We start from the raw sequence: 24,073 nt of genomic DNA, 5'->3' as shown, positions 1-24,073 counted from the left end.
GGGCCTTAGAGGTGGTCCATCCTGCTGCTCACTGCTCTGTCCCATTAACAGAACTTGGCTGGAGACCCTGGGAAGCACTGTTTGTTCCGCTCTGCACTTACCGCTCAACCAACAGCACAGCCCACAGGAGAGCCTCAAGCTGAGAGCACAGCGCTGGAGGGCAACAGGGACTTGACCTGACACAGCCTTCCAGCCTCTCCGCTCTGGAGCGGGCAACACTGAGTGGGCTGCCTTCCTGACCCGCCTGTCCCAGCCCCCACTGCAGACACTGGGCACAGCCATCACGATGGAACTGAGATAAACCCTTTTATTTATTTATGCTTCTCCATTTTGTTTAAAACAACAACAACAACCACCTTATAGTAACTGACAGCCCTTCCCCCTCACCCTTCTTCGGGCTGGGGGGTGGTTAGTGGGGAAATGGCCCCCAGGGGTGGGGCTGACCATAAGAGCCCCTCAGGGAGGTAATGGAGCCCAAATCCCCTGCCCAGGGGATGGGGCACCTGTAGTGTATGAACTGGGGAGTTAACAGGGCTCTCGAACCTCTTCTTGTACCAACACAGATGCCCTTGGCCATCAAGGGTCAGGAAGCACGTGGGGAGGGGATTCCTACCGCTCCTCTACGTCCCCACCCAGCGCCGATCTCACCAGCTAAGGGCTGGGGAGCAAGAAGAGTGGAGAAAGAGCGGGGTAGGGTGTCTCACACGAAGGAGTACTGGTTATTAATGGCTCTGGGATGGCCCCCTTCTTCTCCGTCGCCCCCTAGTGGTAACTGTTGGAGTTGCACCATCGGGGTGGCCCCAGGGTCCCCACCAGATCCAGCGCCTCCCTGGGCCTCTGTGCCTGGTACTACGGCCTCTTCCAATTCAACCACGGGGACCAGCTCAACCACGGGGACCAGCTCTTCCTGGACCCCTCCACTGCCCGCTTTCTCTTTCTCTTGCCTCTCTTTGGCTGCTGCGGCTGCTGCTGCCGCCACTTCTGGCGCCCCCGACGCCTCTTCTGCCCCAGGATGTGGGGGATCTGTCCATGAAGGGGGTTCAGGGGGCTGGGGTGGGTCATGGGAGGTGTTCGGTTCTGGAGATAGGAATGGTAAGAAGACAGACTGTGGAGGGAGGCCAGCTCTTGTGATGGCCTCCCCTGCACTTGTCCCCCCAGGAGCCATGTGCTATCTCCCCCACATCCCATCTCCTGAGCAACCCCCCGAGTCCATGGAAGATGGATCATGGGCGGCGGTGAGAGGAGGACCACACTTACACACAGTCACTCGCTCCGAAGGGCATGAGGGTGGAGGAGGCATCGGGGTAGCATCGATCTCCCTCGCACACCCCTGCATGGCTCCCGGCCTGCTCCCGGCCTGGGGGGGGGGGCAACGCGGGGACAGATGGGACGTTGGGGTGGGGAAAAGGGAGAGATCAGACAGGGACATCAGACGTCAAGGGAGGAAGGGGGTGGGGGATCAAACCAAGCATCCCCAAGAAGGACAGGCCCAAGGCAAGACTGCGACAAAGGGCAAAGACAAGGCCGAGGAAGATGAATCCAGGAGACACACGAGTGATGGAACACAGGGGTCCGATGGAATGGCAATGCACCAACCCAACTGCCACTTCCTCCCGGCTCCAGCACGGAGCCCTCTGCCTCCCTACGTGCTCAGTGTCCTGCTTCCCCTTGGAAAGCCCCACCCCCAGGAGCCTTCACTACCCTACTCTCCCTTACGAGGCTTCTCCTCCTCAGAGCCCCCCGCCCCGTCTTTCTGGCACACACACCTCCTCACTTCTTGGGTGCACGGGCACCTCCTCCCCTGCAGACCTGCTCTGCTCACCCTGCTGTCGCTGGGAGGACACGACATAGCTGACAAGAACAACGTCACTGGAGCCTCCAGACTCCAGAGGGATGGGGTGCACCCGGAAATGCTCGAGCATATCGAAAATGGACTGGAACCACAAGTGCTGGACCCGGCACTGACCCTCCTCGTTCAGCGACAGGCGCAGGTGCTGAGGGCAGGGCGAGCAAGGTGAAGCAGGAGCCCGCGCCCCTGCCCCTTCCAGAAGCCTCCTCCCCTGGACAGCCCTGTTCCCCCCGCCCCACTTGCAAGCTCCGGGCATGGAAGACAGACTTTCCCTCACTCACCTTGGCCTTGCCCTGGAAGTTGAAAGTGAGGACGTACTCGCCCCTCCTCGTCTCACTCTGCCGTACCAGGAAAACACCATGGGAGCCAGCACCTCCCGCCAGCACTAGCTGCGCGGCCTTGAGTCGAGAGAGCATCCCGTGGAACCAAGGGTACCCTGAGAGGGGCTGGTCCCCTTCACCTCCCTCTGACTCCCCCTGGAACAGGAATGATCCTTCAGGAAGGAGAGAGGGAGGGAAACCGGGGTGTCAGGGAAGCCTCCCCCGTCCTGGGAGAGAAGAAGCCTTGCTTTCCCTCCACCTGTCACTTCCTTTCCCCTGGGTCCGATCCCTCAGGATCCTGAGACCAGAGTTTCGGGAAGGCGGGCAACCGGGCCTGGAGGCAGACACGTGCTCTCACCTCTGGTACCTGTGGCCGTTTCCGGAGTGTCCAGGGGTGGGTAGGGGGCTGAGAGGGGATGAACGGTGCCCGCTGGGGGCCCCTCTTCAATGGGGATGCGGGGGGGCAACTCTGGGGGAAGCAGTTCCATTGAGTCAAAATGGGAGGCAGCAATGGAGGCGGAACTGGGGGAGATGGACGCTGAGGGGCGGTCTGAAAGGCCCCCATAGGCCCCTGGAAAAAAAAGGGAGGAGGGCAGAGTTGAGAACTGGAGAGACTACCCTGTGCATGCTGGCAGTCAGCGAGCTGAGGCGCCTGCCCCCTTCCTCGGCCAGGGGCCCGTCGGTCCGACCCACGACCCCTGACAGGCTCCAGGCACTGAGGGGCTATGGAGTGACTGCAAGGACATCCTGGGCTCCGAATGTGCCCCTATTCTTTCTGAATCAGCTGAAATGATAGCAACTGTTGCAGGGGCTGTGGACAATCCCTCAAGGATTCTTACATTAAAAAGCATCCTTTTTGGGCCTATGGGACAAAGCCCGCAATGCTCAAAGGCATCAAAGACCCTCCTCCTATTAACTGGCCCAATCCAACCACCCCGACCACCTCGATTAGTCTGTATTCCCGGAGCCTCCACGCTGGCCTGATCATCCTGTCCTGCTCTCCCAAAGCTCTGGGGCTCTCCCCACCTCACCATTTGCTTCCTCCAAGCTCTGTTCTTCTCTCTCACCTCCCCTGGGTGGATCCTGTCTATCCCACCTTCCCCGATTCTCCTCCCACTCTGAGCTCTCAAGGCGCTTTCTGCTTGTGCTGCTCAGAGGACCCCAGGCACAGGCTCTCCACTGCGGAGTCCTGCTTTTCAGAGGGAGTGAGAGCTTGTCAACTCAGCTAGACTGGGAGCCCTCAGAGAGAGCAAGAAGTGCATCTTGGGTGACTCTGGGTTCCTCCATCCTGCCCCAGAACCTAGCACAGGGTCGGGAATGCACTCAGGCATTCCTGAATATCTGCTGTGTGGCAGGCCTGAGCCCACAAGGATGGCAGAGCTACACGTGGGGTACAGAGAGCAAAGGGGGGGGTAGGGAGCAGAGTGGCACAGTCCCGGTCTTTGTCAGGGACTGCTGAAAAGCCATTGCCCCTCCCTGGTCTTAGCTGCCTGAGGGGCCTGGAAATGAGGGGACTGGAGCCCGTGACCTGTGAGGTCCACCCTAGCTCCAAGATCCTTCAGTCCATCTGTTTACTCGGTGAGTACGGCCAGGGTGCCAAACACCAAGAAATCGAAACTAGAACAGAGGAGCAAGACAAACGGGATACTGGCGTCTGGAAAGGTGAACTGGGCCAGGTGGACGCATGTCTCTGGGCGTGCTGTGTGTGATTGGGCCCGTATATGTTAGTCAGGCCAAGAAGTAAAGAGTCAAAAACATCTAATAACGGGCGCCTGGGTGGCTCAGTGGGTTAAAGCCTCTGCCTTTGGCTCAGGTCATGATCCCAGGGTCCTGGGATCGAGCCCCATATTGGGCTCTCGGCTCAGCGGGGAGCCTGCTTCCCCTCCTTCTCTCTCTGCCTGCCTCTCTGCCTGCTTGTGATCTCTGTCTGTCAAATAAATAAATAAAAATCTTAAAAAAAAAAAAGACCAAAAAATTTCAAAAAAATTAAAAAACAAACAAACAAACATCTAATAGCATCGGCATACGTACAGAGATACAGAGTAAAAGCAAAACAAAGATGTGAACGAAGTGTTCCAGAAGCTTGGGGAAGAGAGCCGTTCTCTCCAGCCAGAATGGAGGTCTGCGCGAGGCTTATGGAAAAGGAGGAAAGGCCGGGCACGGAAGGCTGGGCAGGCATTGGCGTGGGGCTCGTGCAAGGTGGGGACGGGGATGGTTCTGAGCAGCTGACTGTGGTGTGGCACGTTCTGGGACCAAAGTGAGACATTCAGTGGGAAGGGGTGGGCAGCTGAAGGGCAGGAATGAGGTGCACGGTCGAAGTCGGGAGAGAGGGCCTGAGCCTGGCGTGGGGGGCTCTGAGGTCCACAGCCCTCCGAAGTTCCATCCTTACCCTGTGACAGGCGGTCATTGCTCTCGCTGGCTCCCAGCAGCAGATCCTGGCTGGGCAGACTCTCTGAGTGATTCAGGCAGGGCAGCTCCAGGCTGTCGGTGTTCTCCCTTGTAAGGAATGAGGTCCCAGGGGCCAGGGGGAGGGTCATGGGGCGGGGACTGGTGGCAGGGCAGGGTCTGCGGAGGGGCGGGGGAAGGGTGCTGTGAGGAAACTCAGCAGGTGAACAGCCCAGGGCTGCTCCCCAGCCCCACCTGGTCCCCTCCTTGACAGCAGACAAGCTCCTCACCCCGGACTCAGGCATTCCTGGATGTCAGACACCCAGGCCTTCACATGTAAAGCATCGGCTGTCTCCAGGATATATTCCGAGGGGCCTTCCACCTACGAGGCCAAGAGGAAGCCCGCAGGCCACGTCCAGGTCCAGAGGCCGGAAGCCACCCCTGATGAGAACAAGAACATCCTCCCCCTCTTCCCTCCTCCCAGGGAAGCTACAGCCCCAGGGACATACTTTCAAGGCAGTGGACCCACAGGCGCCTCCTTCTGTGAGGTCCCTGGCTTCCACGTGCTCCAGGAGCTTCCTCCCCAGCACGAGCGCTCCCAGGGGGGCAGGAGCCCAGAGTCCCTACCTTAACCACAAACGTGTTCTCCCGGTCAGGCATCTCCAGGGCCGTGGTTGTCCGCACGTCCGTGATGGTAGAGCAGGGAATGCTGAGTCGAGGCCGAGACGCCTGGGTGGGGAAAGAGAACAAGATCCAAACCGCTGGTGCACAGGGACCACCTGTCATTTCCCTCCGGAGACGCAGCATCTTTCCTTCTATGCCCTGAGGGAGTCAGACCAAGGGTCACAACGCTACTTTTTCAATCCCTCCCGAGAGTCAGGAGCTAGCTCTAAAAACCAACGTGAGCACGGACACAGAACTAAACCCAACCACACCAAACGAGCAAAGCTAAGCCCGGAGGCTGTTCCACTCTGGTGGCTCGGTCGCCCGCTCCCAGTCACCCACCCTCCTTGGGGCCTCACCTTGGGCGGCACAAAGAACTCCAGACGACTTCCTCCTCCTCCTTCTCCTTCACTTCGGAGCAGTAAGCGACACTTCTGCCACTGAGGCTGCCCTCCTCCCCCTGAGGTCGGCCCAGCTGCCCCTCCTCCCCGGCCCACTCCAGCTGGGTCAGGGGCTGCCTCTTCAGCCCCCATGAAACTCAGCAGCTCTTCCCTCTGCACCATCCCTGCTCCATCCTTCAAGGCCCCCCCGCCCCGACTGAGTCTCAGCCGCTCAAATCGGTGAGTCCATCTGTCCCCAGGGGATGTTCCATCACTAACCAGTCCCCTGCCAATGGTCCCGGCCCCCCCAGAGGAGTTGGAGTTGCTGTTTCCACCCAGGACTGGGGGGCCCGATGAGGTCTCGAGGGGCCCCGCTGGGGAGGGAGGGTCAACGGTCCCCCGCCACTGCAGGATGCCACGGACTGAACCGCGGACGGAGCGACCCACTGAGCGGAGGGAGAAGCGCTTCTTGAGCTTCGGCTTCGAGGAGGTCGTAGAAGAGGAAGAGACTGAGGAAGGGAGGGGGCCGGCCAGGTCCTCAGATGATCGAGAAGGGCCCAACACAGCCAGGGGCCCACCCACCCTGCAGCTCTCAAGGGACAGGTCATGTGGCGGGATCTCCACACCAGGACTCAGGGGAGCCAGGATGGGTGGCGAGAGGGAGCCGGAGGCCCGGGCCACCTCAGCTTCAAAGTGCTGCAGGAAGAGCTCAGCAAAACGGCGGGAGAAGGCAGCCTCAGCCCCCGGCCCTGCATACTGAGGGTGGGAGGCCAGGTAGAGGCGAAAACGGCGGGCAAAATCCAGGGCAGCAGCCCGGGCATGGGACTCGCAGAACTCCCGCCAACTAGGAGGAGGGGGTGGTGGCAAAGGGGGAGGAGAGGGGGAGGCCCCATCCTCCGGGGAAGGGGAACCATTCATGATGGTCCCCAGGAGGTGGAGAGGGGGAGCCTGTGGGGAGGGGCAGCAAAGAGGGAAGCGACCAGAAGACACGGGGTGAACGGCAGCAGCTGCAGAAGGAAGAGAGGCACATATACCGAGTCACTGCTAAGGTGGGACCGGGGGCCGAGCCCCACCCCCAGCCAGAATCCCCACTCTAGTCAGGACTCCTTGGAGAGCCATGGGGAACACCACACCGCCCCCCCCTTCCCTTTCCCAGATCCTCACACCCCACACGCCCCGGTCAGCACCTACCCTGCTGCCTTCCCAACCCCACTCCCCCTGGCTCTGGTTCCAGGAGTGACAGACGGCCAGCCGTGGAGCACTTTTCTCTAAAAAGGAACCTTTATCACTCACGCCACCTCCCTTCTCTAAAACAGGTCCTTCAAGATCTATCACATGCTTCCCATGTGCTGTTCTTACCTTTCCCTGCAACAGGCTTTAATAACCTTGACAATAGATGAGGAAACCGAAGCCCAGAACAGTTTCCGAACTCCAAGCCTACGGTTTTGCCCACTGCATAGCGCTCATCCCCAGGGCCTGGCTGCCCCAGCCTCAGGCACAGCCCCTCACTGCCCCAGCTCTCAGGGGAGCTAGGCCTGTAGTGCTTACAGACCCTGTTTCATGGGTCCTGAGGTCCAGCTCTGAGGAGGGAGACTGCTCAGGAAGGAGGATGGATGGGTGATGGATTGAAACCGCACTTGTCCTGAAGGCAGACCCCAGGGCCCAGCACCCCTACGCGGTGTGACGGAGGCTTGGAATGGCCACAGTCCGATTCTTTGGGAACCCTTCAGCCTGGGGCCCAGAGGCAGCAGCACCAGGTGGGGAAAGGCTATGGGCTGGGTTAGAGCAAGACTCTGTTGGCCACAAAATAAATAAAACATAAAAGGGAGCTTTTTCACTTCCTCTTCTTTCACTGGGGAGTGTGCCCTAAAGGCTGGTTACCCTGATGGTTAAGGCTATGGGATCTGGAGTCGGACTTGGGATGAAATCCCTGCTCTGCCACCTATTAGCTGGCTGATCTGGAACAGACTATATGTCCTCTCTGAAGTGCAGATTTGTAGCTATAAAGCGGAGCTAATGATCCCTAACCCATAGAATCACTGGGAGAATTAAATGGAACATGTCAGGGCTCGACACAAAGTAAGCACACAATAAACCACCGCCATTAATACTATCTTTATGGGTTCCGATTCTTCTGAGAGAGCAATGAAAAAAGAGGAGGCTTCCCAAGATCTTACAACTAGCAAGTGGCAGAGCTGGGCATGACATTTACAACCCATGGCTCTTTTGTTAGTGTTCCTCCCCCATAATATACTGGAAGATGACTGGCACCAGGACTGGGGGGGGAAGGGGGAGAGGGCAGCTCAGGGAAGTCTCCCCAAACCTCAGACTCCTGCTCAGACCGACAATCAGCGACCCCTCCCCTTCCTCCCTGGCCTAGACCCTACACATTCAGATGGCTCCCACTGCAGGGACAATTCCAAACCAACGAGAAGAAGCCAAGAGATGCAAGAGTCATGGAACACAGGGGAACCGAGCCAAGAGGTGCAGACACAGCAGAGAGACCAATCTCCAGGCAGAGGCCACCTCGGCTCACACAGGCCCACCCAACCCTCTGCACCACAGGCAGACCCAGCCCCCTTCTGGCCCGCTGACCCTGCGGCTCCTGAGCTGGTGACTCAGTTTCTCTTCTGCCAAGCAGGACTCAGACACATTTTCCCGGTGCACCTGCCTCTTGGCTCAGTTCTGAAATTTTCCGAAGGGCGGGTGGTGGAGGGTGCAGGCTCCGCTCCCGGCTCGGACCCTCTGGGCCCGGTGGTCAATGCACTCCGACCCGACCCTACTCCCTGGACACCCTCGACCCGCCCATTCCCCGGGGCCGCAACCGCCTCGGGACCAGCCCCGTCGGCTGCACTCTGCGGGGCCGAGCACCCCTCCTGCCTCTGCGCCCCCTACGCCCGCCCCCACCCAGGGCTCCTCTCAGGCGCCGGGGCCGGGTCGCGAAGAGGGAAGAGGTACTTGAAGAGGGGGGTTCCGGTTCCGGTCCCACCTGCATCTCGGTCCCCGCGGTTTGCTCCGGCGGCGGCGGCAGCTCCCGCTCCCTGCCCCTCCCCCCGCACTCCGCGACTAGCTCCCAGGCCGTCTCTGCGCAGGCGCCGGGACCCCTTTTCCCGTCACCGAAGGAAGCGACCATAGAGACGAGCGGCGAGAGGAAAGGGTGCCTACACACTCACTTCCGCCATCCTCCTAGTCCGCGCAAACCCTTGGAGCGCCCAGAGGCGGGGAGTCTCGGGGGGCTCAGGGGTTTCTCCGGTTGCACCTAAAAGGGACCGCAGAAGCCGCCGTGGCAAGGGGTTCCCCCAGGTGTCCTCCCGGAGAAAACCTGGCGAAGAGAAGCTCGCTTAGGGGATAGAGTTCCGAGGCCCCCCGTTGTAGGCTAGAGTAGCCACCGAGTACCGGAAACCAGCGAGATGAGGAGGCCCTTTGCGGGGCCCGCCGCCGCCTAGAGCGCCTGGCCCTGCGGCCGAGGGGTTCGCGGGACACCGCCCCCAACGAGCCGCGCGAGGGAAGACGCGGATGACCTTGGTTGAGGCTCCGCGAAGAGGCGGAGCCTGAACTTACGACCTTGGCGTCTCTGAGCAAAGGGACTGGAGGTCTAGGAGGTTTCGTCTGAGACGGGAAATAATAAAGACAAGAGGGCAGAAATAAGGAGATCACTTTGGACGTGCCTGTGGGACGTCAGGGGGCAGGTGGACACACGGGTGGAGCTCAGTAAAGGCATCAAGGCCAGATACAGACAATGGGAATCGTTAAGGTATAGAGAGTCGTTGAAATCATTAGCACGATGAGATCAGTAAGGTCTTCAGTGACCCAGCTCCAACCGCCCTAAGGAATAGGGGAATCTTGGGCTGAAGCAGTTGGTAAAAACGGATCGAGCTTTTTCAGGAACAGCTGAATAAAAAGCCAAAACCTGTGAGGAACCTCTGGTTCACCTTCTCTAGCCTCTTTTTTCCCCATGCACTTGGCTTCACTTGCAGGTAGGCCCATCTCAGTGGCAAAATGGCTTTCCATGGCGCCAAACTGAAGTCCTAACAGCTTAGAATTCAAGGAGAAGGAACCTGCTTCTTTTCTGAGATTTGCAGTAAAATTTCCAGAACTAACCCCGGCTGGTTGGCTTCGATCAAATACTCATCCTGGAACACTGTAGACTGGAGATGGATAAATATCCTGACTCACACAAGAACGTTTATTCAAGGCTGAGGCTGCCAGGTGGAGTTTGAAAACTTCATTGAGGAGGGCAAGTTCTGGCCCAGCCAGCCCTCCTCCCCAGCTCTCCCCCTGTTCTAACCAATCCAAGATCGCTCACAGATGGCCTTTGTTAAGGTCTTCGTCAACATCTTTGTCCACCCGTCTTCCCAGTTCGGGGGAAGATATACATGGAAAAGACTCTAGTTCTGTGGTCCCCTCCCTCCTCCCTGAAGCCCTTACACACCCTTTCTCTGTAGTTTCTAGTTTCTGTAATTTCTGCCCACTGTTTCTAAGAGAGACACAGTGAGGACTAAAGCAACGGTCTGGGGATGATGAGTTAGGTTTGGAAATGTTTCTAAGCTGTCCAATAAAACTTTCTGCCATGACAGATGTTCTATATTGACACTATCTAGGGTGGTAGCCACTAGCCATAGGTAGCTCCTGGGCACTTGAAATGTGCTGGTGGGACTAGGGATTTAAATTTTAATTAATTAAAATAGCCACATGTGGCTAGTGACTATTGCGTTAGTGCAGAGGTTGTCTGTGGATAGCTAGCTGGGGTTGTCTGTGGACAGCTACCTGGAGCTGTCCAGCAGAGAGAGCAGCAGTCTGAGCTGCATAAAACAGTTTGGGGATGATCAGAAGTGAGAATTGAAGCTATTGGTTGAAACCATGGACATGAACGAGATTGTCCAGGCAATTTTCTGTAGAGGGCCCAGCACCTAATTCTGGAAAACAATCCACCCTTATCAGATAGGCAGCAAAAGAGGAGTAGAAAGTGCTGAGATAATGTCTTGGGTCAGGTTTCCCAGAAGTAGACCTTGAGATGATGTGTGTGCAAGTGACTTCGTCAAACAGTGCTACCAGAAGAAATCGGGGGGTGCCTGGGTGGCTCAGTGGGTTAAGCCTCTGCCTTCGGCTCAGGTCATGATCTTGGGGTCCTGGGATCAAGCCCCGCATCAGCCTCTCTGCTCATCGGGGAGACTGCTTTCCCCTCTCTCTCTGCCTACTTGTGATCTTTCCCTGTCAAATAAATAAATAAAATCTTTATTAAAAAATTTTAAAAAAAGAAGAAATCGGTAAGAGAGTGGGAGAAGCAGGAGAGGTAAGGAGAGAAAACCAAACAAATGACTGACCTCAGGCAGAGAGAAGTTCAACTTGATCCTGCAGGGGAGCTCTGGATGAAAGATATGTGTCAGATTTGCCCAGAAACAAGGGAGTGGGGCCTTCCCTATACCTACAAGCCTTAGCTGTTCACCAAGCGACATTCCTGGAGATGTCAGTTCATCAAGGTAAAGCCTTGATGCAGCCTGAGGGCATCCCTCCAAACCAGAAAAAAATCTGGACACTGCGTTGGAAGAGGAACCACACAACAAAGACCAGGGGGTATGGGAGTATAGAGCATGCGCGTGGTCAGACACCTCACGAGCAAGTGATTAAAAAGGGATCCATGGCATTGCCATTGTCTCCTGTTTAAAACATCGGTGACTGATGCTGTGGGGCCACGAGTGGACATTCAAAAAAAAATTCTTGAGATGTTTTTGGTGCCAAGAAGTGCATTTATTGTTGCATGGCAACAAGACTCATGGGCAGAAAGAGCCTTACCTTTGCTGTATGAAGCTGGTGATTATGTGCATCGTGTTCAAAGGGGAGGGGATGTGCGGGGAATATTAGATCATAAATGTTTTCTTCGAATTTCTTGCCTGTAAAACTACTTTCGCAAGATTTCTCTGGTGCTTATCATTCAGTTGGATGTTAACTATTGGTGACACGTACAGACAGTCATGAGACCCTTTACAATGTAGCAGCCAGCACGTATTTGATCTTTATCAGAGTTATGCAGGCTTTAGGTCAGCTTTCTGGGCTAAAGGTGAATATTTTTCTGCTTCTATCCCTATCAACTAACACTGTTTGGGGACTTCAGTGAGAGTAGCTGTTTAAAGATTTTGTTTATTTGACAGAGACACAGCAAGAGAGGGAACACAAGCAAGGGGAGTGGGAGAGGGAGAAGCAGGCTCCCTGCTGAGGAGGGAGCCCGATGCGGGGCTTGATCCCAGGACCCTGGGACCATGACCTGAGCCGAAAGCAGATGCTTAACCAACTGAGCCACCCAGGCGCCCCATGGTGAGAGTGATTTTAAAGAAGTGGTAGAAGGGGTGCCTGGGTGACTCAGTGGGTTAAAGTCTCTGCCTTCAGCTCAGGTCATAGTCCCAGGGTCCTGGGATCGAGCCCCGCATCGGGCTCTCTGCCCAGCAGGGAGCCTGCTTCCCTTCCTCTCTCTCTGCCTGCCTCTCTGCCTACTTGTGATCTCTGTCTGTCAAATAAATAAATAAAATCTTTAAAAAAAAATAGAAGGAAGTGGTAGAAGCAGAAGCCAAATGGTAGTGGGCTGAGGAATGAATGGAAGGTGAAGAAACGGGAGGAGGAGTATGGAGAGCTGGCCTGAGGGAGACCTGACCATGAGGAAAGTCTAAAGGGAAAGGAGCCAGTAGAGAGGATAGTATTTGAAGGAGTGAGGTTTGGGGAAGGTGGGAATGGTAGGATCCACATTAAGCCAAGGTATTAACGTAAAAGGGAGAAATACTTGCTTCTCAGGAACAGGGTATGTGACAGTCAGGATGCTTTTAGCTATCAGTAATGAAACCCTCCAACCACTCCCAATGTAAGGGAGCTTCAACATGAAAAGAGGGGGCGCTTCCTGGCTCACAGAATTGAAAAATCAGAGGTAGAATGACTTTGGGCATTTGAACTTGGTCTCAGTCTCTCAGCTCTGCTTTCCTCTGCTTTCCAGATTGTCCCCTCACAGGTGGCAAGATGGCTCCCAGCAGCTCCCAGCATACATCCTACTTGCTTCACAGTCATAGTGGGAAAAGATCATAGCTTTACCAATGGCTCTGGCAAACGCAACAGGATTGAGTCTCATCAGCTCTGCCTGGGTCACCAGATATAATGAAGAATTTGGTTTTTGTCCCAGCTTCCTGGCACAGAACTTTAAAAGTACTTGGAATTTACCAAGTAATAGAAGTGCCCTTTAGATCACACCCAAGTTTTAGCTAATGAGGTTACTAATCGCAAGCCCGTAGATAGCTTCAGGATAAGGGCTGGTCACCAGAAAGACTATCCTGGTGACTAGAGGGTTGGGATTTTTATTTTATTTGTTTATTGACATATAATGTATTATTAGCCCGAGGGGTACAGGTCAGTGAATCGCCAGGTCTATACATTTCCCAGCACTCACCATAGCACATACCCTCCCCAATGTCCATCACCCAGCCACCCTATCCCTCCCCCCTCCAGCAACCCTCAGTTTGTTTTGTGAGATTAAGAGTCTCTTATGGTTTGTCTCCCTCCCGATCCCATCTTGTTTCATTTTTTCCTTCCCTACCCCCTAAACCCTTCACGTTGCCTCTCAAATTCTTCATATCAGGGAGATCATATGATAATTGTCTTTCTCTGATTGACTTATGACGCTCAGCATAATACAGAGGGTTGGGATTTTTAAAAAGATTTATGTATGTATGTATGTTAATCTCTACACCTATCACGGGGCTTGAACTCACAACCCCTGAGATCAAAAGTCACATGTTCTTCTGACTGAACCAGCCAGGCACCCCCGAGGGTTGGGATTTTGAGGCAGCTGGATATCCAGGGAGGGGAGGGGGATCCAGAGATTGAGTTCAGTCACATGGCAATGACTTAATCAATCATGCCTAAAACATGAAACCAGGTCTCCCGAACCTCACTCTGTGTCTCTCTTCATTTAGCTAGCTGTTCCTGACTTGTATTCTCTACTCTAACTGTAATCATAAGTATAGTGTTATCCTGCATTCTGTGAGTTGTTCTAGCAAATTATCACACCTGAGGGGTTTGGGGGGTCATGGGAAACTCCCTGATCTGGAACAGGTTGGTCAGAAGTGAAGATGACTGGGGGACCCCACTTGCATCTCTCATCTGAAATGGGGGCAGTCTGGGGAGGACTGAGCCCTTAATCTGTGGGGTCTGAGTTGACTTCGGGCACTTAGTGCTGGAACTGAACTTGAGTACACTAGTACTCAACAAGTGTGATCACAAGGGATAGATTTTGCTGACTGGTAAACACTGGCTCAGAGACCCGTCATCTGAGACCGGGATGGGCGGAGCAGAGCAGAGGCAGCTCTTCAGAGGATAATCAGGGTCTCTGACAGAAGGGGAAGTGGTTGCTTGTGGGATTCTACTGGAGGCTCACCCTACTCCATCCCCAAGAGATGGGGATTTCTCCCCTTTTGTCTTCTGGGATGTCAAATCCAGCTTTGGTGCTTTGGTCAGGATCCCCTGCCCCAAATCCAGGGCTGGTATGGGGGCGGGTGGGGACGGGAAGCAGAGAGGAGACTGGGGTTGTGGTCCAGGAGGGGCTGATGCTGACCTGGCCCGGGCAGTACGGTGGGGGTACTGCAAAGACAATAGCTGGTGAGATTTCTGAGGAGACACTGCCAAGGCTGGCTGGTGGGGGAAGAGTGAAGAATGCCCTTGAGCTCCCAGTACGTCTGTTGAGGGGCATTGAGGACAAAGTTCTGAGCCCTAGCGCCCCATCTACTAAGTTGCTGACCAGCCTAGTACTCATTTCAATGACACCAGATCCCATCCTCTAAAGAGTGGCAAGAAATCTTAGAAAAAATAAAGTTTAACTTCCTCACTCCATCCCCATTTTATAGACAATAAAGCAGAGACTTCAAAAGTTACTGTGGTTCACCTTTATTTTCAACGTGATTGTGAATACAAAATTTGCTTTCCACTGATAACATCAGGATACTTAACAAGCCCGACATATATGCTCAACTGAGATAATTCAACACATAATTCCTTCAACAAATACTTCTTCACCTGAGTGTTGGTTAGGCACTGTTCAGAGTTACAAAAATAAATTCTTACTGTCATGACCTGGTGAGACAGGGTAGAGCAACAACCCCACAAACAAGCCAACAAGCAAACAAATAAGATAATTTTAGAAATTTAGGTGCTATCGGGGCACCTGGGTGGCTCACTGGGTTAAGCCTCTGCCTTTGGCTCAGTTCATGATCTCAGGGTCTCAGAATAGAGCCCCGTGTCGAGCTCTCTGCTCAGCAGGGAGCCTGCTTCCTCCTCTCTCTCTCTCTCTCTCTCTCTCTCTGCCTGCCTCTGTCAAATAAATAAATAAAATCTTAAAAAAATTTTTTTCAGGTGCTATGAAGAAAACCAAAGAGGACCAGTGAGGAGAGGGTGACGGGGGGCTACTTTAGATAGAAGAGGTGACATCAATATCGGAGGTGGGGCTGAATGATGGGACAAACAGCCCTGGGAAAAGCTACAAGGAAGAACATGCCAAGGAAGAGCATCTACAAAGATCCTGGGGTAGAAACAACTGGGGGATGTTTGCAGACCACAATGGCCAGTGTGGTTGGCAGCGAGTAATAGGGGAATCATACTAGATGGGGTCAAAGAGGTGGGCCACAGGGAGGAGTTTGGGTTTTTATGTAACAGCTTTACAAGGTATAATTCCCCGGCCATACAGTTTGCCCATTTAAAGTAGGAGTTGGGATTTTATTCTAAGTGTAGTAAGGAGTCACGGGAGGGGTGTGTGTGTGAATTTCTGATCCAAGCTTAACTAACTGATTAATTAAAAATTGAAAGGGAATCTTTATTTTTATTTATCTATTTATTTCATTAATCTCTACACCCAATGAGAACCTCAATTTCACAACCCTAAGATCAAGAGTCACATGCTTGGGGTGCTTGGGTGGCTCTGTTGGTTAAGTGTCTACCTTTGGCTCAGGTCATGATCCCAGAGTCCCGGGATCGAGTGAGGAGCCTGCTTCTCCCTCTCCTTCTGCTCCTTCCTCCCTCCAATTCCCTGGCTCATGCTCTCTCGCTCTCAAATAAATAAAAATTAAAAATCTTAAAAAAAAAAAAAAGAGTTGCATGCTCTATGGACTGAGCCGGTCAGGTGCCCCTCTGATCCACATTTTCAGGGCTGATCTTGACTACTGTGTGGGCATGGGTTTGCCAGGTATTGAGAGGAACAGGAGCTGGGAGAGCCATTGTAGAGGTTGTGAGCTAGCCTAGGTGATAGAAGATCCCAGACTGAACCACAGGGTCAGCAGTAGAGACAGACAAATGATGACATCCAAGACATATTTTGGACAGAAAACCACCAGGACTGGGTAAGTGGATTAGACACCAGGGTTGAGGGGAAGGGAGAAAGGCAGCATTGCTTATTCAGAGGCGGAAGTGGAGCCTGGAAGAGAACGAGGGTCCTGTTTTGGATTTGTTAGGTCTGTAACACCACTTGGCGGCACCCTTTGATTTGGAAGGCTCATTAGTAGTTCAGGCGCAATCATACAGAACCCAACAGTGGCCCAGGCAGAGGATACAGACATAAAGGAAGTCCAGTCCTGGTCCCACTCAGGCCACTCGGTCTCAGACAAGTGAAACCAAGAAATATGTCTTAGGGTATTAAGCGCTATGAGACAGGTTCTCTTTTAGGAGGTATCTGGATGCAAACAGACAACTGTGACAGTCTGGCGTAAGGTGTCCGGTCTTCTAAACTCCTCTGTTTTGCCCTCTTCTGGATTTTGGCTTCATCACTGATCAGATATGACAGGCAGAGAAGCTCCAGGCTTTGCATCCAGACCCAGCCACACCCAGAGTCAGAAGGCGGTCCATCTCTTCGGTGTCTCCTGGAGGGTGAGAGACCCCTTCCTGGAAGCCCCCAAAGTAGATCACCACTGACCCATCACGTGCCCCAAAGAAGTCACACACTCAACCCTAAACAAAGCCCCTGGCAAGGAGAAGAGGCCCACCAGAAGTAGACGAGGCCTGTCAGGATTTATTCCCGGAACTGGGAAAAGGACCACCTTGAACAAAATCAGGGCCCTGTCCTTAAGATGGAAACATGGGTGTTAAGCGGGAGCTCACAGACTGCTCACAGACCCATTTGATTTCAAGAGCATCTTTTTAAAGAGTTCCAGATTCTGCACCAAGAACATGTCTTTAACTACAGTCACTCAAAATACATGTCTGAAAGAGAAAAACCTTTCTCCAAGCAAATTCACAGCCTCCGAAAGTCCTGATTGTTTTCCACTTCCTTTGTCGTCCGCCCACCAGCCCTGCCACCCCACCTGCTATGTTTCTCTGGCAGCCAGCCTTCCTTTTTCATCTGGCACTGCCCACAAGTCTCAGCAACTCTGAGTCCACCCTATTATTACCTCGCTAGTGGCCGTGCCAAACTGATGCTCCCACAGCCACATGCTGGATGTCTGTATTCCCTGTGGCTGGACCTCCAGGGAGAATCCCCGCTAGCACGTCTGCTCTCCCAAAGTTAAAGTTACGAGGCCTCTCTTAGGCTCCTCTGATACCGATATGGACACAGGACGATCTAGGCATCTCCAATCAGACGCATTCAAGGGAGGCCTTGAATCTGCCTGGCTTTGGGGGCCGGAGGGCCACCTTCTGGAGGCAGAAGCAGCTTCAGCACCATGAGCCGTAGGTGTCGCGGATGAGTCTAAGGCCTGGCCTTCAGTGTTTGGTGGTGGTGGCAGTGGCAGGAACCCCACTTTTCTTCCCACATCAGATCAGTTCCATGGCTTGGGAGCTGTTTCTCCGGCCCATTCCACAGTTCTATAAGCTAACTCAAACCCTTAAACAAATCCTTCTTCTGTGTAAACTAGCCAATGTAAACTCTGTTGTCTGTAAATCAAGACTTCCAACTATTGGGGTGCCTGGGTGGCTCAGTGGGCTAAGCCTCTGCCTTCAGCTCAGGTCATGATCTCAGGGTCCTGGGATCGAGCCCCACATTGGGCTCTCTGCTCAGCAGGGAGCCTGCTCCCCACCCCCACCGCCCACCTGCTTCTCTGCACACTTATGATCTCTCTGTCAAATAAATAAAATCTTAAAAAAAAAACTTTGATTACAGGCGATACTACAGTCAACAGCAACAGCTCTACAAGACACAGTCAACAGCTCTACAAAAAATCTTCTCCCTTCAGACTCTTCTGAGTGCTGTTTCTCAAACTTCAGTCATTTGTGTACCACCTGCCCCCAAATCTGCCATATGTTTATACTTCCCATAATAGTATCTACCACATACTGCCTCTTAAATGGACTTATTTTTTATTTATTAATATATTTTTTAAAGATTTTATTTATTTATTTCACAAATGGAGATCACAAGTAGGCAGAGAGAGAGGAGGAAGCAGACTCCCTGCCAAGCAGAGAGCCCGATGTGGGACTCGATCCCAGGACAGGCAGGATCCCAGAGGCTTTAACTCACTGAGCCACCCAGGTGCCCGTATTTATTAATATTTTTAAGAAGATTTTATTTATTTACTTGAGAGAGAGTGCGCACGAGCGAGACAGCGGAGGCAGGAGGAGCAACAGAGGGAGAGGGAGAAGCAGACTCCCCACTGAGCACGAAGCCTGATGTGGGGCTCCATCTCAGGACCCTGAGATCATGACCTGAGCAGAAGGCTGCTGCTTAACCAACTGAGCCACCCAGGTGTCCCTAAGTTGACTCATTGTTTAATCTCAGTATTTGCCACCCCAGTTTTCTGTTTCAAACTAATACACATTCCAATAAATACAGCACCGCTAAAATAGAAAGCATTCGTTCAAGTACCACCCCCCAAAAATCTTACATTCTCATAGTGGCCAATAGTGTCTCAGAAGAAATTCCTAGGAGTGGAGTGCCTGAGGTACAGGATCAAGACAAAGAAAACCTTTAGTTACGGCACAGCCCTTCCTAAGCAGAGATGATGCGCCGGAAGGCCAGGAGGACACAAGTCTTAGCAAGTTCTTCATTTTCTCTGAGCAGTAAATTGGCTGCTGAATGACAGTACCAGGTGGTGGTTAAGTGAACACTTTTTTCCGAGTTCAGTTGTACTGGGTTCCTAAATCACCCTGATGCTGTTTTCTCACCTGTGAAATGGGGGAAATCACAGCTCCAACCACGCAGGGTAACACTGGGCGCGTTGAATGTGAACCAATACGAAGCGTTTGCACAAAGCCCAATCCATACAAAGCTCTAGCTGTTTCCCAAACTCCTCCAAGCTTGGGAAACCGTGTGTATTATAAATAAATACAACTTCCCCGTCTGTGCCTAGACCCTCCTGAATCATAATCTTCAAGGGAGGAATTAGGGAATCTATCTGAAACCAAATACCGACCAAGGAATCTTAGGATCTGATGAGTTTGGGAAATATCAATCACGGTTAAGCAGCTGCTGTTCTCATCCCTGGGTGATGAGATGATGGATGTCAGAGTTAAAGGTCAATTGCTAGCCTTGCACTCACTCATTCAGTCAACACAAATGCCCTGAGCACTCACTGGGTGCTCTGCCCTGTGTTCGGTGCTGGGGCCACCGCAGGGACAAGAAAGACTCAGGCTGCCCCCGTGCAGGCACCTGAAGTCGGTCCCGCACCCTCGGACCCTCTGTATCATCTGTATTACTGGGTGGGCGGGTGGGGTGCCGAGCAAGGGAATTAGTGCTTAGTCCCCCGGCAGAGAGGCTCCAGGGGGTGGACGGCAAAGCTGTCTGTCCCCGCAGGCTGTGAGCCAGGAGGGTGGGTATTTCGGGGTCACGGAATGTGGGACCTGGAGGCCCCTGGCCTCCATTCCTGCCTCCTATCCAGCTCATGTCGTCCCAGAGCCAGACGTCAGAATCTGCCCCCATAAGGTATATACTACTGTTCCCATTTTACAGACAAGGAAACAAAGGCTCCGCGGAGAGATGGGTCACCCTGGCGCCCCACTCGCGAGAGGCTCCCAAGCCCATCTCTCTCAGCCTGGCCGTAGGATCTCGTCATACCTCCAGCGGCGGCTCAACGGCCGCCAGATCTCTCGCCAGACCCGCGCAGAGGGTCGGACTCCACGGAAGCTCCCCCGCAGGCCGCGCCGGGGCCGCAGCCTCGGCCTCCCGGAGGCCGGCACCCTCACTCGGGACCCGGCTTAGCCCTACTGGCCTCCCATGCCAAGCGCAACCACCACTCGCCGCCCTGGGAACTACAACGCCCATGAGCCTGCGGGGCGCTGCTGCGCGACGGGACGCTCCACGTCGCTCCCCCGCGCCGCCGGAGACAGCAGCTTTGCCCCCGTCAGTCCGCAAAGCCCGAGCGCGCGGTGGAAATCGTCTCCCTCCCTCCCCGCCCCGCGAGACGCCAGCCCCTTCCGTCGTCGCCTTCGGTTCCACGCCCGGAAGTCGTAAAATGGCCATAAAAAGTGGAGGCTAGAGGGACCCAGACTTGCCCTCCAGACCGTCACTTCCGCCGGAAATGACCTCCAGTCGCCCGTGCCCTTTTCTTTTCGCACGCGCGGGCGCCCGGGACCGGGTACTCGGGGGGCGAGTACGATCACAATGGCGGCCACCACCCTGCTGCGCGCGACGCCCCTCTTGAGCGGTGAGAGGGCGGGGAAGGCAGTGGCGGCGCGGGGCCACGTGGGGGTCGTCGCGAGCGGCCGGGCTCGGACCGGCGCCCTGATTCCAGGCCTCTGCCCCGGCAGGTCTTGGGAACGGCCCGACCCCACTGCTGCAGGGCCTCTTGCGGCCGCTGAGGGCCCCGGTGCTGCCCAGCTTGTGCCGTGGGCTGGCCGTGGAGGCCAAGAAGACCTATGTGCGCGACAAGCCGCATGTGAACGTGGGCACCATCGGCCATGTGGACCACGGCAAGACCACACTGACCGCGGCCATCACGAAGAGTAAGCGGGGATGGGTCGGGGGCGTCCGGAAGCGCCCTCTCTGCTGGCGGGACCTGGAGCCCGGGACGTGCTGCTGGAGGTGTTGTGGCCCCCGGCGGTGGGTTGGAAGATGCAGGAAACACATTCCCCCGGACGTGAAAGACTTTGTGATGCATGAGCTGGGGAGCCCGAATGGCCTCTTTCTAGCCTTGGCCAGTGTCCTGTAAGCAGAGGCTTTATCCTAGAGAAGTCGCACGGCTGGACCTTGAGGCCCTTTAATATTTTCTTCTGACCCGACTTACACCCGCTGCAGGAACCGAGGGAGGGGGTCATGGACGCGGTGTTCTCTCAGACCGTTGTTTGCGTAGTAGGTGGGAGGGGCCGGGGTGTGGCCTGCCTACCTCTGGAACTTTACCTGAGAGGTTTATTCTTCTTCCCCTTAGTTTTAGCAGAGGGAGGTGGAGCCAAATTTAAGAAATATGAAGAGATTGACAACGCCCCTGAAGAGCGAGCCCGTGGAATCACGATTAATGCAGCCCACGTGGAGTATAGCACTGCAGCCCGCCACTATGCCCACACAGACTGCCCAGGTCATGCAGATTACGTTAAGGTGAGAGAATTGCTGGGTACAGGGCCGGGGAAATGTTGGACTTGTGGAAAAGTTAGGATATTCAAGGTGCATGCGTTGAGGTCATGGATTTCTGGTCATGGATTTCTTATCACTCCAAGTGGGTGGTAAGGAGATGGCTGAGAAGGATGGGCCTCAGCTGCTGTGCTTGGCTAGATGGATGTGGAGCTGAGGAGGTCCTTAAACTAGTCTGTTTTCTGTCCTTCTCCCCAGAATATGATCACAGGCACCGCCCCGCTCGATGGCTGCATCCTGGTGGTGGCGGCCAATGATGGCCCTATGCCCCAGACCCGAGAGCATCTATTACTGGCCAAACAGGTACTCAGAGCCCAGGGAGGGGTGGAAAGAGGAAGAGTGGGGAATTGGTCCATTGAGGACACCACTTTTTCCTCCTTGCCATCCACAGATTGGAGTAGAGCATGTTGTGGTGTACGTGAACAAAGCAGATGCTGTCCAGGACTCTGAGATGGTGGAGCTGGTTGAGCTGGAGATCCGGGAACTGCTCACTGAGTTTGGCTACAAAGGGGAGGAGACGCCGGTCATCGTAGGCTCTGCCCTCTGTGCCCTTGAGGTGAACGCGGGGTCACGCAGGGGCTGTTACTGGCAGAGGATGGGGCTGGATGGGCATCCAGAATTAGGCTCCGAGCCTGGGGAGTGTCTCTTAGTAAGAGGAGCAGAATGAAAATTTCAGAGTCCTGTCACCTCCCCCCCCCCCCCCATAGCAACGTGACCCTGAGCTAGGCGTGAAGTCTGTGCAGAAGCTGTTGGATGCCGTGGACACTTATATCCCAGTACCCACCCGAGACCTGGAGAAGCCTTTCCTGCTGCCTGTAGAGTCCATTTACTCAATTCCTGGTGAGGACCGTGTTCACTTGCACCCCTCTCTAGCTATATAGCCTGACCCAGTATTCCTCATGTCCTTCCTGTCCTTTCTTTCCAGGCCGAGGCACGGTGGTGACAGGTACGCTAGAGCGTGGCATTTTGAAGAAGGGAGATGAGTGTGAGTTCCTGGGACATAGCAAGAACATTCGGTCTGTGGTGACAGGTATAGAAAAGTCGCTTTGGGACCCAGGGGCTGGCTTGAGGATTTCCCTTTGCAGATCTTTGCGCCTTCCCTCTGCCCTACACCCTCCTCCCTTGTCTCTCCTCTTTCCTCCTAGGCATTGAGATGTTCCACAAGAGTCTGGAGAGGGCAGAGGCGGGCGACAACCTTGGAGCCCTGGTCCGAGGCTTGAAGCGAGAGGACCTAAGGCGTGGCCTGGTCATGGCTAAGCCGGGGTCCATCCAGCCCCACCAGAAGGTGGAGGCACAGGTGAGGGCTCCAGGTGATGGGCGGCGCTGAGCCAGACCGCCCCGTGCAGAGGCAGCGTTCCCAGCCAGGCACAGCTTCACCCTTGTTGCTCTCTTCCAGGTTTATATCCTCAGCAAGGAGGAAGGTGGCCGCCACAAGCCTTTTGTGTCCCACTTCATGCCTGTCATGTTCTCCCTGACTTGGGACATGGCCTGTCGTGTCATCTTGCCACCAGGGAAGGTATGGTGGGTACAGGGAACGTGAAGGAGTAGAGGAGACCCTTTTTCTATCACCTCTCCTTCACTCCTAATTACAAAGATGTGACAACGCGGGTGACTTTTCATTGACTGGTGTACGTGAAGCAGTGACGGAAAGGTCTGGCTGGGTGGGTTTGGGGGAATGAGTCTCCACCTAGTATTCCCGGGGTGAAGTAGGTAAAAAACTTAACCCATGTTAGTGTTTACCCACAGAAAGATCTCCCAGAAAAGCATTCTCCCCGTTGAGAGTTCCACTGAACATGATGGCTCAGGGAGGTTTTGTGACTAAGAAAAAACTGCATGAGCCATAGTTTCCTTGACTTTGTTTTCAAGAGTGAGCGTTAGGAATGCCGGTCACAAGTTCTTTCCTGTCTTCACATAGACTGTTTGCATCTGCCTGGCAGCTGGGATCTCCAGAAAGCATCTCCCTGTTGCATTTCCCGTAACTTAAAAAAAATTTTTTTTTAATTCAGATTCAATTTAGTTAACATTCATTCCCTAACTTTGAACCTTGGTAGGCAGCGAACAGTTGGAAAGAAGGTGCCCTGAGGGCCGTGCATGAACCCTCTCTTTGCCCCCACCAGGAGCTTGCCATGCCCGGGGAGGACCTGAAGGTCAGCCTTATCTTGCGGCAGCCCATGATCTTAGAAAAAGGCCAGCGTTTCACCCTGCGAGATGGCAACCGGACCATTGGCACTGGCCTTGTCACTGAGACGCCGGCTATGACTGAGGAAGACAAGAACCTGAAGTGGAGTTGAGTCTGGACTCTGCTCAGATCCTGCTGTTGAAGGCTGCACTGGCCGGCATTGTCGCCTGCTGCTGCCCCCTCCCCAGGGCACGGGCTGCAGCCCAGCCGAGCACTAGACTGACCCTTCCCCTGGTCAGGAGGGGCCCCGGGGCCTGCTGGGTGAGGTAGGTCAATAAACTGTTCTGTGAATAGTGAGGACGTTGTGTCTTGTGTCCTTTGTCTAAGCTGGAGAGGATGGGGGTAGGAACATGGAGCATAGGACACATTCCTCTGTTTCTCTGTGATACCGTTTGGAAAAGCTCCTGTCAAAGCGGTCAGAACTGCTATGACAACTTGAAAGCTGGTCTAGTGAAGTTGGTGTGGCTGCCTCACGAGACACTGGTTGGACCGTTGGCTGTCCTGGGGGAGAAACTGGGGACTTCTCCCTCAGAGCAAGCAGGGGTTCGGCTGCAATGCCAAACCCACCTCCTGTCCTCAGTGGTTTGGAAGCCTGTTAATGCCCACCTCCCCTTGTCTTAGGCTCTAGGATACTGGGAACTGTGTCTCACCTCTAGAACCAAGAGCCAACACTTTGTGAGGACCCTGGTTTTAATAATTCAGTCTCTGGCCTCCATGGTGATTCCAAACACAAGAGCGAGAAGTTACAAACTGAAGTATGCATTTTGAACACATACTGAGATT

The 24,073-nt window shown here is 54.3% G+C and overlaps 2 protein-coding genes across 4 annotated transcripts; one reads left to right on the top strand and one right to left on the bottom strand.

The window, feature by feature from the left end:
* Window positions 1–293: 293 nt before the first annotated feature.
* SH2B1 (SH2B adaptor protein 1) lies at window positions 294–8,676 on the bottom strand. Of its 3 annotated transcripts, XM_080830818.1 has the most exons (10): window positions 8,587–8,676; window positions 5,577–6,604; window positions 5,182–5,283; window positions 4,845–4,936; window positions 4,559–4,734; window positions 2,528–2,740; window positions 2,131–2,342; window positions 1,823–1,994; window positions 1,258–1,357; window positions 294–1,077 (listed from the first exon to the last, which is right to left on the bottom strand). In XM_080830818.1, the coding sequence occupies exons 2-10, from the start codon at window positions 6,513–6,515 to the stop codon at window positions 1,059–1,061; spliced, it is 2,025 nt and encodes a 674-aa protein (XP_080686944.1). In that variant the 5' UTR covers window positions 6,516–6,604; window positions 8,587–8,676; the 3' UTR covers window positions 294–1,058. The 3 variants fall into 3 exon arrangements, with proteins under 3 accessions (XP_080686944.1, XP_080686945.1, XP_080686943.1); XM_080830819.1 differs by lacking the exons at window positions 1,258–1,357; window positions 8,587–8,676 and having other exon boundaries at window positions 5,577–6,639; XM_080830817.1 differs by lacking the exons at window positions 1,823–1,994; window positions 8,587–8,676.
* An 11,187-nt stretch (window positions 8,677–19,863) lies between these two features.
* TUFM (Tu translation elongation factor, mitochondrial) lies at window positions 19,864–23,589 on the top strand. Its single transcript, XM_080830947.1, has 10 exons — window positions 19,864–20,191; window positions 20,295–20,489; window positions 20,912–21,078; window positions 21,310–21,414; window positions 21,503–21,667; window positions 21,819–21,951; window positions 22,037–22,141; window positions 22,257–22,408; window positions 22,508–22,627; window positions 23,229–23,589. The coding sequence occupies exons 1-10, from the start codon at window positions 20,149–20,151 to the stop codon at window positions 23,400–23,402; spliced, it is 1,359 nt and encodes a 452-aa protein (XP_080687073.1). The 5' UTR covers window positions 19,864–20,148; the 3' UTR covers window positions 23,403–23,589.
* Window positions 23,590–24,073: the final 484 nt, after the last annotated feature.

The sequence above is a fragment of the Martes martes genome (assembly GCF_963455335.1).
Source record: "Martes martes genome assembly, chromosome: 18".
Classification (NCBI taxonomy): Eukaryota; Metazoa; Chordata; class Mammalia; order Carnivora; family Mustelidae; genus Martes; species Martes martes.
The sequence above is the reverse complement of the archived record's forward strand: the minus strand, read 5'-3'. Positions and strand labels throughout refer to the sequence as shown.